Below are 15,118 nucleotides of genomic sequence, written 5' to 3'. Positions count from 1 at the left end.
TTATGAACTGCTTGACTCTTTTGTAGGTGGCAGCCTCAAAAAAAGAAAACGGGGATTAAAAAAGAAAAACAAAAAAACAAAAAGACCTAAGAACATCAAAATACCCCCAAACCAAAGCAAAACTTTATGTATATTAAGTCTTGAATTTAATATATTTTTCACATTGTAAATATTACTCTCAGCCATTTAAAATGATAGAAAACCATTATTAGCGCAAGAGTTATACAGAACCAGGTACCAGCCTTTAGGGTTCACAGTTTGCTGACCTGATGCAAAGGGGACATTCAAATGGAACTTGGTAGTCCTCAATGAATCAAAACAAATGTAATTTTTGCATTTACTGCGCGTTTCATTATAAAAATACAGTTTATTTTGTTCAGAGACATTCGTGAATTAGCGGTCCAGGTCTACCAACCCTGCTGCTAATGGGCATGTCTTCTTTTGCCTTTCTGTCTTGCTGTCCGTGTATATCTGTATCTGCTTCCACATGGACACAGCTTTGATACTGTTGCCTGCAGGTTATCAGCTGAAAACAACACTTTTCATAGTGCCTGTTGGCTTCGTGTTTTCATGTCCTCTGCCATGATCCTTCTAACATACTGTTATTGTAGTCTCAACGAGTTGAATTCACTTTACTTGGCCTAATGATTTAGATCATGTGACTCACGAATTATTTCAGCTAATCTCATTGTTGTTATTAAAAAGGTTTATGTGGCCTGTAAGTTTAAGTACCAGCCGTGAAGAAAGTTAAGGTTTTAGAGAAAAGGCAAAACAGAAATACAGTCAGCCATCTCTGGAGGATGTGCGGGCTCTGTGCTGTACTCACAGTTGCGCGGCTGTCCGCTTCCAGGTGGCAGTCAACGGCGCCAACCTGCAGAACGTCTTTATGCTTCTCACCCTGGAGCCTCTGCTGGCCAGAAGCCCCTTCCTGGTCCTTCATGTCCGCAGGAACCACCTTGTTGGAGATGCTCTGAGGGAGCTGAGCATTCATTCTGACATCGACTTGAAGAAGCCTCTTAAAGTGAGTCCCTTCCATGTACATCTGCAAGCATATGGCAGCACAGATCTTACCAGATACAGAGGGCGGACAGCCACTCATCATGGATTTCAATTTTTTTTTATAAGAATCTAATCACTTCCTTTTGTCAAGTCACCAGAAAACAACACCAACAACAACAACAAAAACAGCTCCTTGTAACATCAGATTAAATGTTGTTGGCTTGTGAAAGATTATGGGGTTCTGCTTCTGCTGTCTGTAGTGTGCCCCTCTAGAGTATCAGAAACAGTCATAGAAGATGAAAGGCTTTGACAAATTACAACAGCCAGGCTCTCACCCAGGAAGGTTAGGATGTCCAAGATTTAGGGGAAAGAAGGTAAATGAGAAATGGAGAGATGGCACGGTGTGATATCATCTACAAAACGGCTGTCCTCTTAGTATAGGCAAGCTTACCAACTTGTAATGGATGATAAAGGGCCTCTTCTCCTAGGCTGCGTTAGTACGTAGGACAGCTTACTGTGCTCAGCGCCCTGTGTGAAACCTGGTATGTACAGGAATCCTGAGGGAGAGTTCATTCTTTGAAGTTGTTTACAATTGAGTGACTTCTTTCAGATTACTTCATAAATGCTGGTTTCAGGAGTTTCAGAACCACAGTCCACAACAGACTGAACTGATTATTCAACAACTCACGTTGTTACCATCTCCAGAATGTCTAATAAGGACACATATACCCAACTCTAATCCCGGCTAATCACCAGGCTAGAGCAGGAGAAGGGGAAGTTCACAGCCCTGGACAACTTGGATAGATTTTTGTCTTGGAATAAAGCACAGCAAGGACCAGAGGTGCCACTCAGTGGGAGAGCCTTGGTTCACTTGTGTACGTCTCAGTGGACGAGCACTTGCTTCCCATGAGTGTGACTCCTGTTCAACTACTAGTACCTTACATAAAAGAATTTGTTTTAAAAAGACCCTAATAATCCTACCAGTCGATCTGGTTGTTCTCCCTAGAACTTCTGGGTTTTATTACACACAGCCCCTGTTTTCAGTCAGTTATGCAGATGGGTCTCTTGCCTGGTTGCATAGTTAAGGCTTTGGCTGGTCATTGCTTTCCCTGAAGTATTCATTCTGTTTTCATATTTCAAGGTAATCTTTGATGGGGAGGAAGCAGTAGATGCTGGTGGTGTCACAAAGGAGTTCTTTCTTTTGCTGTTAAAAGAGCTTTTGAATCCCATTTATGGGATGTTTACCTACTACCAAGATTCCAATCTATTGTGGTTTTCAGATACAGTAAGTTCATCATATTACAGTTTGCATGAAACTTTCTGTTTGTTGCCCCTTTGTTTCTAGCACTGCAAAATTAACCATTAAAATGTCTACCATGTCCAGACTTCAGGCTTGACCTGCTTTCAAGACTCATGGTGGATTTTGTGTCTGAATATGCTCACATAGACTTGTACTTTTTTTTTTTCTTTCAAGTGGAGAGCTAAGTTCTAAACGACATGCTAGGGCCGGGGGTGTGGCTTCATGGTAGAGCATTTATGTAGCATGCATGAGTACCTGGATTAGATCTTGAGCGCTTGAGGGGCTCCTGGAATAACAACTCATGAGACTGTGTTAACAGAAATAAGGGCTTTGTTCTAAAATATGGAAAGATTTTCAGTAGGTGGTAGAGTGCGTCAGGGTCCTCAGACACTATTTCTTATACATTTCCATGCACCCTAAAAGTGTTTTGTAGAGCACAACTGGTTTCATTTGATTGGCATAACCTGCGGACTAGCTATCTACAACTCCACTGTGGTTGATCTCCACTTCCCTTTGGCTCTCTACAAGAAGTTACTCAACGTAAAGCCTGGCTTGGAAGATTTAAAGGAGCTGTCACCAACTGAAGGCAGGTAAAGAAAAGAGCAAAAAAAGTTATGCTGGTGGTGTGGGGCTCTGTGCTTGCTGCTCTAGCACATGGATCTAAGATGGAAAACAACATACTTGCAGGTTTGGGTGTATTGGAACATTGTAGGTTGTACAGCATTGCCTGTGTCACTGTGTGGACAAGTGAGGGAAGTGAAAGAGAGGCCTGGGGCTGTAGAGATGGCTCAGCACTTAAGAACATTGGTTGCTCTTTCAGAGGACCTGGATTTGTATCCCAGAACCCTTATGACGGTTCACGACCCTCTGTAACTTGAATTCCAGGGGATCCAATGCCCTCATCTGGTTTGTATAGGCATCGGGCATGCACAAACACGCAGGCAAAAACACCCAGACACATAAAATAAGTAATAAACCTTAAAATAAGAAGAGAGAAGGAGGGAGGGAGGGAGGGATAGACAGAGACAGAAAGAGAGAGCACAAAGACAGAGACAGAGAGAGAATAGCTCCTCGGGAATACACAGTAACTTCTGCTTCCATTATTTTGTACCTTCCCCTCCCGATTCACACAAAAAGAGGAGAATCTGAGCCTTGTCATGGCGCAGACGTAACAGTGGGGAGGTTACTGAGATGAGATACTGAAAAAGTTTAATGCTATAGTGATAGATAATTCACATATGCCATACAACTGACCCATGAAAAGAATACTTAAAATATACTTTAGTGTATTTATAGTTGTGTGACTATCACTGTAGTCGTTTCTAGACTATTTTCACCACATGAGAGGCAACCTGGCGTTTTGCTGTCTCATGTCTTATCCCCGGTCTCCGTATCATTAGTCTTAGGTAAACACTAGTGTGCTTTCCACTTCTATCAGTTTGCTGTAGTGTGTGTGTGTGTGTGTGTGTGTGTGTGTGTGTGTGTGTGTGTGTGTGTGTGTGTGTTTAAGCAAGGTCCCATTATGTAGCCCTGGCTACCTTGGAACTAGCTATGTAGACCAAGGCCAACTCACAGTCCTTTTCTTGTGAGTCCTGGGACTAAATATATGGACTGTCATGCCTAGCTACTCTGGATATTTTTTTAAAAATAGAATCTTACAGTGTTGTTCAATTTGTCTGTTTCACTTGGTATATGTTCCAGATCTGTCCTGTTATAACATGAATCAGTGTTTCATTTTTCACACTGACAGGTAATACTCCATTGTGTAGTATTCCGTTGTCCACCATGTCGTTGTGAGACAGTCCCTTGTGTAACACTCCTTGCACACATACATTGTATTTTGTTTCTCTCTTCTTCAGTCGATGGACACTTGGACCTTTTCTGCTTTCGAACCATTATGAATAGTGTTGCTGAGAACATTTGTATACATTTTTGTGTACACATAAGCTTTCGTTACTCTGATGTATGCCTGGAGTAGAATTGCCGATTCGTATGCTAATTCCATATTTAGCTTTTTGAACAACTATCAGAATTCTTTTCAAAGGAGTCTCTCCTGTTTGCTTTGTTGTTGGTAGTTGGTTAGGTTTTTTTGGTTTTGTTTTTTGGCTAAGTGTCCCCTTTTTCTTGAGTTTTTCTGTGTTGATTTTGGGCAGCTAACAAACACACGGCTGGCTTCAGAGGGAGGGAACAGCTTTTTTTTTGGGGGGGGGGGAAGGTTGTGGCTTTAAGTTGGTACAGGGACTGGCAGTAGTGCTCAGTGGTACCAGGCTTGTCCAGCATCCCAGCAGCTCTGAATTCAGTCCCAGCACCACAAACCAACAAGCCTGGCTGCCCATCGGAGTGAACGCCTGTAATCCCAGTACGCAGGAACTTAAAACTGGCCTGCATTTCACAGCCAGTTCAAAGCCATACTCTGTCTCAAAAATAGTGTATTTACTGAGTGTGGAGGTGTGGCCTAGGTTTAACCTCTAGTGCTAGGGTAAAAATGAGTAAGGTACTTTCTAGAAATGAGACTGCCATACTTACATAGGATTATATGAACTCCTAGGGAGCACTGAGAAGTTTAGAATATGGAGGGGTGGTGGGTGGAAGGTGGAGAAAGAGGAGAGAGACACAGCCATGCTGGTTTATTTTGGTTGCTAAAGAGAAGGCTGCAGTAAAAGATGTGACTGTTCTTTGCTTTGCAGCCCTGTCTGAGACTTGGATATTTTGAAGAATGGTTTTTCAGGTGGCCAGCTCTTGCTTAGTCAGTGAGGAGGGAACAGAAAGGCATAGGTCACAGCTGCTGTGAAGTCTAGAGCTGGCCCTGTCACCCCCTTTCATTTCACCTCCTGAGGCAGAGCCTGGAGGGTAGCAGTTGAAGATGGTTTCCTCCAAAGGCTGCCATGTTAATGATTTGACCCAGCAAGAGGAAAGCTGGGAAAACTGCCACTGCCATAGTGTAGTCATTCTTATGGGAGATGCGTGCGATTCTGTTGTAAATGAAGGGTGTTAATGTCTTTCCTCTGGTTTTTTGTTTTGTTTTGTTTTGTTTTTTAATCTGTCCTGCTGTTTTTTGTTTTTATTTTTGTTGTTGTTTTAATGAGGAAAGCCTTGAATCTGAATACTTTCTCTTAGAGATTATCTCTTCTCTCTGACCTTATAAGAAGAACCATCTGAACACACCTGCATGCAGGGACATAAATTCATAAATAAAAGTGATCTTTAAAATGTGGGCTGGTGAGATGGCTCAGCAGGTAAAGGTGCTTATGAACACACCTGGCAACTTGAGTTTGGTACCCGGCAGAGAAAGACCTACTCTTGGAGTTGTCCACACTCCTGCTATGGCATGTGCATGCTAATAAGTCAATACATTATTAAACCTACTGAACTTGACATCACTGGAAAAACCTGCAGTTATATACATGGATTTGTACAACCTAAATTAATCTCTGCACTGAAGTCCTCAGCCAAGAAAGCTGTCCCAGTTAGAACTTCATGACATTTGATATTATAAATCTGGTCCAGCTTAGCCCCTGCCACCAGCAGACTGTCAACCATTGATCACTCAGACTCCAGATTGCCCGTGTCCTTTTGAGAATGTCCAGAAATGAACATTATGACTTTGAGGACAGCTTCTTTGTTATATCATGTCCTAAAATTATGCTATTGATAGAGTGATGGCTTTCATATGCTGCCACTTCCCCAAACTACCCATAATTCTAGATGGCAGATCTTTGCAGATTACTTCTTTGTAGCCATGGGTTCTAACAATTGCTGAGCAGCTCATAGTCAGTCATCAATGAAGGATTTCCCAGCATGTGACTTCGGTATAAAAAATGACTAATGGAAGATTTCTTAACACCTGACTCTTTCAATATCAATGCCTTCACTCATCCCTTCTTACCGCAGCCCCCTGGACAACTCTTGACAGAAATGCAGGGCTGGATTCGCTAAAGGAAAAGTATGAAATGGTTTAGTTACGAGGATATATTCTATTGGGAGAAGGGACATGCTGATTGTTTCTATTAGTACATTCTGAAGAATATGTTTCTTCAGTATGACAGATAATAAAATACCACATATCTGCATTAGTAAGTGAAGCAGGAATTGATGCTATACAAAATCCCAAATACCATGACACCAAAGAGTCAGATTCGAGAAGAACAACATCTCCCAAGTCTAAAGTTCTGAAAATTTCAGTCTCCAGAGATTAAAACCCTGAAGAGTTAGAAAGATGGTCTGTGGAGAGGGGCCTGGTGCTTCCTTGATCACGTGTGGTGTAAGTGCCTTGTGGTGGGCACACTGAGGACCTAATTTCCATAGGCTACTGCATAAGTGCGAGTGGATCTTTCCATAGCATCTAACACTGGAGATAAAAATTACTTGATGGCTTCCAAAATTTGGGGGTATTTTTGTTGTTGTTGTTGTTGTTGTTGTTGTTGTTGTTTTGATTTTTGTTTTTTTAGTCTCATGCATCTTTTGCAATTTGACAGTGAGAGTCTATTGTGTTATCACTGATTTGTTGCATGTGCCTAAAAGTGTTAAAACTTGCTCAATAGAGAAGATACTTCCTTTTTATACATCTGCATTTATAAAAGATAAAATTTCTCAGCATTTTAGTTCTTTGGCTGACTCTATATTGGGTGGTGACCCCAAGTAATGAATAATCATCTTTTCAAGGGAGATGGGCATTCTTCGCTTTGCTCAGGTGGCCACACTTAGAAAGCTGCTGCTCCCACCTACCATGCCTTGTCATTTGTTTCTACAATTCCTTTTTTCGATGTATTCATTTGTGAATAGTGTTTCTGCGGATATTAACTGTTGTATCTTTACAACTGGTTTGTGTGGTTTTGCTTCAGAAAAATCTATTATTTGCCTGTTTTGTGTTTTGAAGTGGCTTTTATAAGTAATACCTTATGTTGTTATGTTTTCCAAACCTTCTTATAAAGTAGCAATAGCTGTGCTTTATACGCTGCTGTTTTTCTACTGTCTGTTGAGTGGTTGTTCTGTTCTTTATCATTGTTACGAATGGGTGTTGAGGCAGGAACTGTGGTGCGTTGAGTGAGTGAGCTGCACCCCCATTCCTAAAGAATTTTAAAACCTAGATTCGCTAGAATTGTATTTGCGGTTTTGGACTTGAGGAATGTTGGGCATTAGGGATTCTGATGCTCCGGGACTTCAGCACTGGGATTATGGTGTGGGTGATTGGCGAGCATGGCAGCAGGCAGCAGGCAGCAGCCTTGGTGGCAGGAACAGCTGGGAGCTTACATCTCAAACCTCAAGCAGGAAGCCTACAGAGCTGCCTAGGAATGAAAGCTCGCCCCAGGGACGCTTCCCCCAGCAAGGTCACACCTTCTAAACCTAACCAAACACCAAACGGTGCCACCAAGTGGGGACCCCAGGTATTCAAATACAGGAGCCTGTGGGGGTCAGTCTCATTTACACTACCACAGGGACTTCGTGGCCTTTATCCTGTTCTCTTGCATATGTGCCTATACCAAGGAATGCCAAGGAGGAGTAAACAAAAGCTCACCAGATGTAAATCCACCTGAATTTCCTCATCTGTTTAGGAATGTGTGTCAGCAGTGAAGGCCGTCAGTAGAGTCTGCCAGCTTTGTTCTCCAAGGTTGCTTGCATGGCTTTCTGAATTGGTTACATGACTTCTTTCTGTTTCCTGAATTTGCTCACTTTAGATGTTTCTTCTCTAGTTTTCTCAGCAACGCCTGTGGGCCTGATCAAGTTAGAGACGCCATTGCAGCATTCGATTTGCCTCTTTTCCTTTCTTTCTTTGACTAGGAGTCTTCAAGAGCTTCTAGATTACCCTGGTGAAGATGTGGAGGAGACTTTCTGCCTCAACTTCACGGTCAGTCTTCCTGTATTTATGACTGTGGCTGTTCTCCCTGCTGGTGACAAGTTGTAATTGGCATTAGATTTCTAACAGAACAACAAAGGCAGAGACCTTCTCGAGTCGAACTACTTCAGTCATTGTATCTTGAGTTAAATAAATGTGCTGCAGAGAGGAATCTGTGTTTATCTGTGCATTTAGGAAAATTACCAAACATTAATCTTCTTTGCTTTTGACTTGTACAAGCTATTACTATGTACGGTTCATGTCGCTTTCTGTTTGAATCTGCTTTCTGATAACTCCATGACTTAAAATATTTTTAAGGTGTTGATGTTCTCTGACTCAGATTTTTATTCTACCCCCAGTTTCCTGTTAACACAGTCATTGAATTATGTTTATTCCTAGTTTCCCTTGAGTCATTTGGGTCCCAGAAAGTCAAATGATAGTTAACAAAAGTGAAAACACATCTTTCTCTGCTTTCAACGAAGGTGTGCCGAGAAAGCTATGGGGTGATAGAGCAGAAGAAGCTGATACCCGAGGGAGACAGAGTGACCGTGTGCAAGGACAACCGGTGAGTCCTGGCCCGGGGATGCTGCTGAAGATGCGGGTGCTGTATTTTGCTGAAGTTTGATGCTTTAGTTTAACATCGAAATTGTATTTTAATGTCTCTATGAAGAAAGTGAGGGCAGTAGAGCAGGAACTTGAAGCTCATGGAGTGTTTTTAATTTAGTCAACAGCTATTTAGCTGCAGATTTGTATCTTTTTGGCTTAGAGGCTGAGTGAGTCACTAAGTCACATAAACTATTTGCTTTCAGATATCTCATCTAAAAAGCAAAGGTGATAAAAATTGCCCTGCCTACGTTATAGGATAGTTATATCAATACAGTAATATATAGGAAGGTGTTTTGGAATAAAATAGATGGACAGCACAAGGTTTCTCCTATCTACCAAAATGCCTAGTGCTATAATGCTACAAAAATATGTATTGAATAAATAAATATTGTCAGCGTATGTGTGTAAAAGGAGAAGCAGACTCAGAACTTTCCCTGCTATACTTTCATGACTGATTACTTTTCAACCCTGAAAGTTGTTAGGATTTCCACCTCGCAGTAAACAAGCAATTAGTTCCATTCCAATAGCAGCTCCGTGCTCATTAACCCAGCTCCGTTTTGATCTGCACTGTTGGGATATCAGACTTATCACTGTTACTACAAATACTCTGAGAAAAATAACCTAAGGGATAAAGATTTTTGGCTCACAGTCAAACATGAACTGGTGGAGCATCATGATAGCAAGGTATGGTTCAGGAAAGCTGCCGCTTCCGTGGAAGCCAGGCATGCAGAGAGGCTGAAGAGGCCAGGAGCAAGATTCATCCTCCCATGAGAAGCGCTAGTAGCCTTCTTCCTCCATTTGGGCCACCTCCTTGCAGCCCTGTTAATATGAATGATTTTTAAAAATATATGCACTTTTATTATTACACATATTTACAATAAACTACCTACAGCAAGAAAAGCCAAGAAACAATCAGGTATTATATAAATGTTACATTCATAGAGTTTTGGTGATTTGTATAATATGTACTCTTTATTGGATTAGCTTTTTTATAAAGTTAGTGCTATTGTGATCCATCACCTCTTACTAACACCACAAGCTAGGGGAGTGAGCTTCAGCACAGGTGCCCTTTGAAGGTACAATTTTTATTCAGAGGTATCTAGCTGAAGATCTGTCTTGGGATTTGGTCTTCAAAGAGATCACCTTAATACGCCACCCCAAGCCCTGCGTTACTTTACTTGTGCTTCTAACTGGCAGGCCTGTAAATCAGGTTTCATATGTGCCTCCCTTTCCCACACTGGTTAATTTAATTGAGTGGGTGACAGAACTCAAGGAAGTGCTCACTTGTGTGAGGTACAGATGAAGAGCTGCCTAAGCTGCAGTATGAGGAACTGGGCTTTTGTGCCATCTCTGGGGCACCTTCTGGAAACTTGTCTCCTAATGATGTCTGATTTGGGTTTTATAGAGACATCCATGTCTAATCCTAATAGAGTGTATGGGAAAACCCAGCAGGGTCTCTGTAGGGTTCTTTTTGGCCTGTGTTGCATTGTTAGTATGGATCAAAGTCCCTTCTGAAATGGGTATCTTATCATCTATAGCCAGCAGGGTAGGTCAGTGTAAGGCAGGGACAAAAACCTGGGATCTTTGGACAAAACCAAACAATGCACACACATCTCAGAGTATCACAGTGCTGACTTAACACTGTTAAGGTAAGATTGAATATTTAGCTGAGTTTTCAGGATGAATCTCAGTCCCTGAGTTATCTTGTTAGAGGAAGGTAAATATTTGATTTTGTTTAGTTTTGCATTGAACTGTGATAATCTATGTAGACATTCATTCACTTTATAAACACTGAGTGTTTGCTGTGTGCCCTGCATGGTGTGGACGGTAGGAGGCGGCTACTTTCTATCATTCTATCTCTGGGTTGAGAATGTACACAAATATGTAACAGGTTATAGTATATGTTATATGTTTTGTAAATCAAGTGACGTGGACGTAGGCTCTATATAAGACATTTAAGAATTCAGATGTGGGGGGCACACTGTGGGCACAGTGGCTGTGGGAGTCAGAACCTTCTGGGTTGATAGAGGGGAGATTGCTGAGGATTTGTGAGTGGGCCAGGACATGGCGGGCACAAGAGTTTTAGAGTGAACACTGTCAAAGCCTTGTTGACTGTCAAAGCTCAGGTTGAAAGATAATCGATCTCAGTTTTAGGAAGATGGCTTTACTGTAGCCTTATGGAAATCAACAGTGTGCATAGAGACCTGAGAGGAGGCCATTGAGTTGGCTCGGTTAAAGAACGGCAGGGGCCAAGATGAACGTTGTAGAAATAACAAAGTTGGTTATGTGTGAATGGCACAGTCAGTAGGTGTCTGATTTTGTATGAGCAAGGCTTGGCACAGTTTCTAATTTGGGTGGCTGTATAGTAGTTAACAGACTATAAATAGAGCTGGTTCCTTGAGGGAAGTTCTATTTTGAATGTATTGCTTTGACTGTTTGGTAATACCCAGGAATTATTTAAAGCAGGAAATTGACAGTCTAGTTAGAAATTTTTCCTTTGGTTATGTATACCACCATTAATCGCTAGTGAGTTCCAAGTCACTTCCAGTGAAAAATTGATAGAAATACTAAAATAAGAATAAAGAAAATATAATTCTTAGGACATTCTATGTAATTAGAATGCATGGCCAGCCACTGAGATAAGAACTTGAACATTACTGCCATTTTCTTTGGCTAACAGTAAATCTTGTGTGAGACGAGGAAGGAGGTTGGGAATAAGAAAATGCTTGTCTCCAAGAGGGGAGGCTGTGAGTGAGGCTTTTTGACTACAGGCTTTATCTTGCGTATAACACACAGTAACCTTTCCTGTAATATCAACCTTCCCTATGATCCAGGACATGTACTCTTTGGAAAGTGTTAGTTCTGCCACCAGAGTGTTGAATACAGAACAAACATGACCTCAGATGATCAAATTACTTCGGTGTCTTTGTTGTTGTTCTATTGCTGCAAGGAGACACCATGACCACTGCAGCTCTCATAAAAGAAACCATTTAATTGGGGGCTTGCTTATAGTTTCAGAGGGTGAGTCTTGATCATCATGGGTCAGGAAGCAAAATCATTGGCTCTAGAGCAGTACGTTGGAACTTTGATCTGCATGCAGTAGGAGGCAGAGTGAGAGAGAGGAGGACAGTGTATCTGGGCCTGCCATGGCCTTTTGAAACTTAAAGGCCCGCTCCCAGTTATACACTTCCTCCAACAAGGTCACTCTTCCTAATCCTTCCCCAACAGTTCCACTAACTGGAAACTAAGCATTCAAATATATGAGCCTAGAGGGGCCATTTTTATTCAAACCACCACACTTGGCTCTGGAAGTCTAGTCTTGACTCAGGTGATATTGCAATCATTAAAAACCTTTATTGGTTAAGGAACCAAAAAGCAGATCCTTTATCTTTATAACATTGGTATTTTTATTAGCATTAGATAGCTCATTCTCAGGATATTTTTCCTTTGTGAGAACAATATTATTATTTATGGCAAATTTATAGAGCAAGTTTTGCTCATAATTTGGTTCCAGTTATTCGCCTTCTTCCTACTTTTGGTCGTTGTTTTACAGCAGATGCATGTGCATGTGTAGATACATATACATACATATATGACACATGGTCAACATTTTGGTCTATGACAGACCATATATGACACTCATCTACTGAAATTTTTTTATATTTGTCATGGTATACTTTCAGTAATTATTTTAGAGTGTTGTTGGCACACAGAAAGCACAGCTCTCTCCCCAAGGGAGAAAGACATAGTTCATTATAGAGCCAAATAGTGAGTGACCAAGGCTTGGAAAGCATAGAGTCCATCACGCCAGGCTTCAAGCTCCAACAGGGCAGGTTAAAAGTACATTGGTGGGAATCTCAGGGAGACGGGCTACAGGAAGATGGAGGAATCTCTTCTATAGGCCTGAGATGCTGTCTGATGACTTCCGTCTCCTAAGGTACTATACTCCAAAGGTTTCTTTTGTTGTAGTGGTGGTGGTGGTTCTTGATTCCAGAATGGTAGGCCCAACCACTTGTTAATCGCAGAATGGCTTAAGGGGTTAAATCTAGCCCAAGATAAGCTGTAATTTAGGCAACAGACTTATTCTAACCTCCCCAGAGCACTGACATTCCAATCAGCGATTCAGACTTTACAGATACATCTTCTTCCTGGGAATTTGCCTTCTCTTTCACACTGGCAGCCACCTCAAGCATCAGGTGTGTGTCTGCCTAGGCCCGTGTAAAAGAACACTCTTTGAAAAATACACAGTGATGAAATAACCTAGGAGTGTGTTTTATAGCAAAGCATCCCCAAAGTGCACATTTAGTCTTTAGTCTTTCATAAGATGTCTTACCTTTTTGTATTAACTTGGACTCAGACAAGAGTGAGGGAGAGTGAGAGTGTGTGTGTGTGTGTGTGTGTGTGTGTGTTGTGTTAGAAATTCACACTAGGTAGAAAATCCTGGGTAATGGACTATCTCTTGCTCTGGTGAGCCTTCACAGCATTGTGTGTGTTTGATGTACTTGAAGGCAAAAAGCGATTCAGCTCAGGACTGGCAGTGTAGTCTGTAGTTAAGGCAATTTTAGGCACTTTCAAATTCTTTTCATACTGTTATTAAATTATTTCTCTCACACTTTGCCCAGTTAGCAGACATTTCACTGAATCAATAGCTCGGTTGAGTCAACGATTGCAAGATAAACTATGTGAGAATGCTGAGATATAACTGTTTATTTAGGGAGATAAGCTGTTCTCCCATGCCACCGTAACTAGGCCAGGGAAGACTAAATTGCCATGGTTTAATCTGAAGACAGTCTGAGAGCTTATCTCAGATGCACCTTGGGGGACAGATGTGTTAGAGACCTAGGTCCTCACCTGCTAATACTTGGATACTGGGAAATGGAGAAGAAGGAACAATACACATGATGTTCTGTAGCGTGATGGACAAACCTGACCTGTTACTTCAGGCAAAGAAGAGTGGGCCATTGCTAGGGGAAGCCTCACTTGTACAGCTTGCATGGCTTAGGTGGGCGATTAGATCGTAAAAGACTTAGGGAGGTAGAGAAACTAGGTTGCGTCTTACAGGTGGTGAGTAATCACTGCCATTTTGTGAGCAGAGAGCAGCTGTGTTACAGAAGCGGGCCCAGGATGCACTGTTTACTTTGCCTTATCTTTCCAGCTTTTATTTCGGTTGCTGGCACATGTGCCCTAATGAGCGTTGCTGACCCTGAGTGCTTCTCTGGGTCAGTGATCACCTGCCCTTCGAAGAGAGCTTATGTTTCTTTGAAAGGCAAACCTGTTTTCTTCTCTCTTGCTTTTCAGTTGCCAGCCTCCCTTTGACAAAATAGCTACTGTGGGGTGTTCTAATGGTACGAGAAAGATTGTGCATACACCCAAGAGTAGTTACAGGACAGCATACTCAACCTCTGTTTCATCTCACATACTCTCATAATGCAGGTTACTCTCGTTGCTCCTAAAGTTGCAGGAATTTCACAGAACCAGTAAGCAAGCAGTCAGTTTTGGAGTAAACATGGCTGACTGCCCTCTAACCCAGTTAAATTTCTTCCACTGTTCGATGGACACTAACATTATATCTCGCAGGCTGAAAACTCAAGTTTCAAGACACCCCTAACCCCTATCAGGTGCCAGTTGTGAGCTCCAGGGTTGTTTAACCTTTGCTTCTGACTGGCTGGCTTGTAAATTAAAGTTCCCACAACCCCTACCCTCTGGTTCTATTGCTGTTTCCGTGGCTTAAACTTTTCAGGGAAATATAGTTGCTTTTACCAAAAATATGTTATACAGGGTCCCCATGAGAGGATGCCTCAGGTGAGGTGTGGGAGAGAGAAGGTGTGGAAGATGGTGTGTACCTCAGGTTGCATCTTTCTTTAGGAACTCCATGTATTCAACTGTCCAGGAGTTGTCCAAACTCTGTCCTTTTGTGGTCCAGTAGAGAGTTCCTCTTATAGGCATGAGTGCCTAGCCAACTGTGTGACATTCTACTGGATAAGAAGTTTCAGTCTAATGCTAGCATACTGAATATGGGCTATATTTAGGTTTTTCTGGACTATGTAGACTTTCTTTGTCTAGAGTATAAGGCAGACCTCTTTGAAATGGAGTTCTTGTGATCTTTTATGAGGCAAGGTTAGTTAAAAAAAATTATGGGTTGGTTTTGGTTTTGGTTTGTAGGGGTGTTTGTTTGTTTGTTTGTTTTCCCTTAGTATTGGGCACGGAACCCTGGGCTCTGCCAATAGTAAGATATTTTCTGTCATGGCTCCCTTGGTTGCACGTATCAGCAGAATAAAAATTCCATTCAGATTAGTTACATGCATCCAAGTACAAGAATGTCTGTGGCCACTTGCTGGTGTCTTCTTCACTTGCTGGTCTCTTCATAGTGGTCGCCACAT

The 15,118-nt window shown here is 41.8% G+C and overlaps 1 protein-coding gene across 2 annotated transcripts in view; it reads left to right on the top strand.

Annotated features, from left to right (window-relative positions):
• The window catches only part of HERC3 (HECT and RLD domain containing E3 ubiquitin protein ligase 3), a 92,543-nt gene that overhangs the window by 56,690 nt on the left and 20,735 nt on the right, over nt 1–15,118 (top strand). For both annotated transcript variants that reach the window (XM_084786980.1, XM_084786981.1), the window contains 5 exons: nt 851–1,021; nt 2,141–2,284; nt 2,723–2,889; nt 8,078–8,144; nt 8,615–8,697. In XM_084786980.1, coding sequence (XP_084643106.1) covers nt 851–1,021; nt 2,141–2,284; nt 2,723–2,889; nt 8,078–8,144; nt 8,615–8,697 — 632 coding nt within the window. The remainder of the gene's footprint in view (nt 1–850; nt 1,022–2,140; nt 2,285–2,722; nt 2,890–8,077; nt 8,145–8,614; nt 8,698–15,118) is intronic.

This window comes from Acomys minous, assembly GCF_964271855.1.
Source record: "Acomys minous genome assembly, chromosome: 6".
NCBI lineage: Eukaryota > Metazoa > Chordata > Mammalia > Rodentia > Muridae > Acomys > Acomys minous.
Note: the sequence above shows the minus strand (reverse complement) of the source record. Positions and strands in the feature narration are given on the sequence as shown.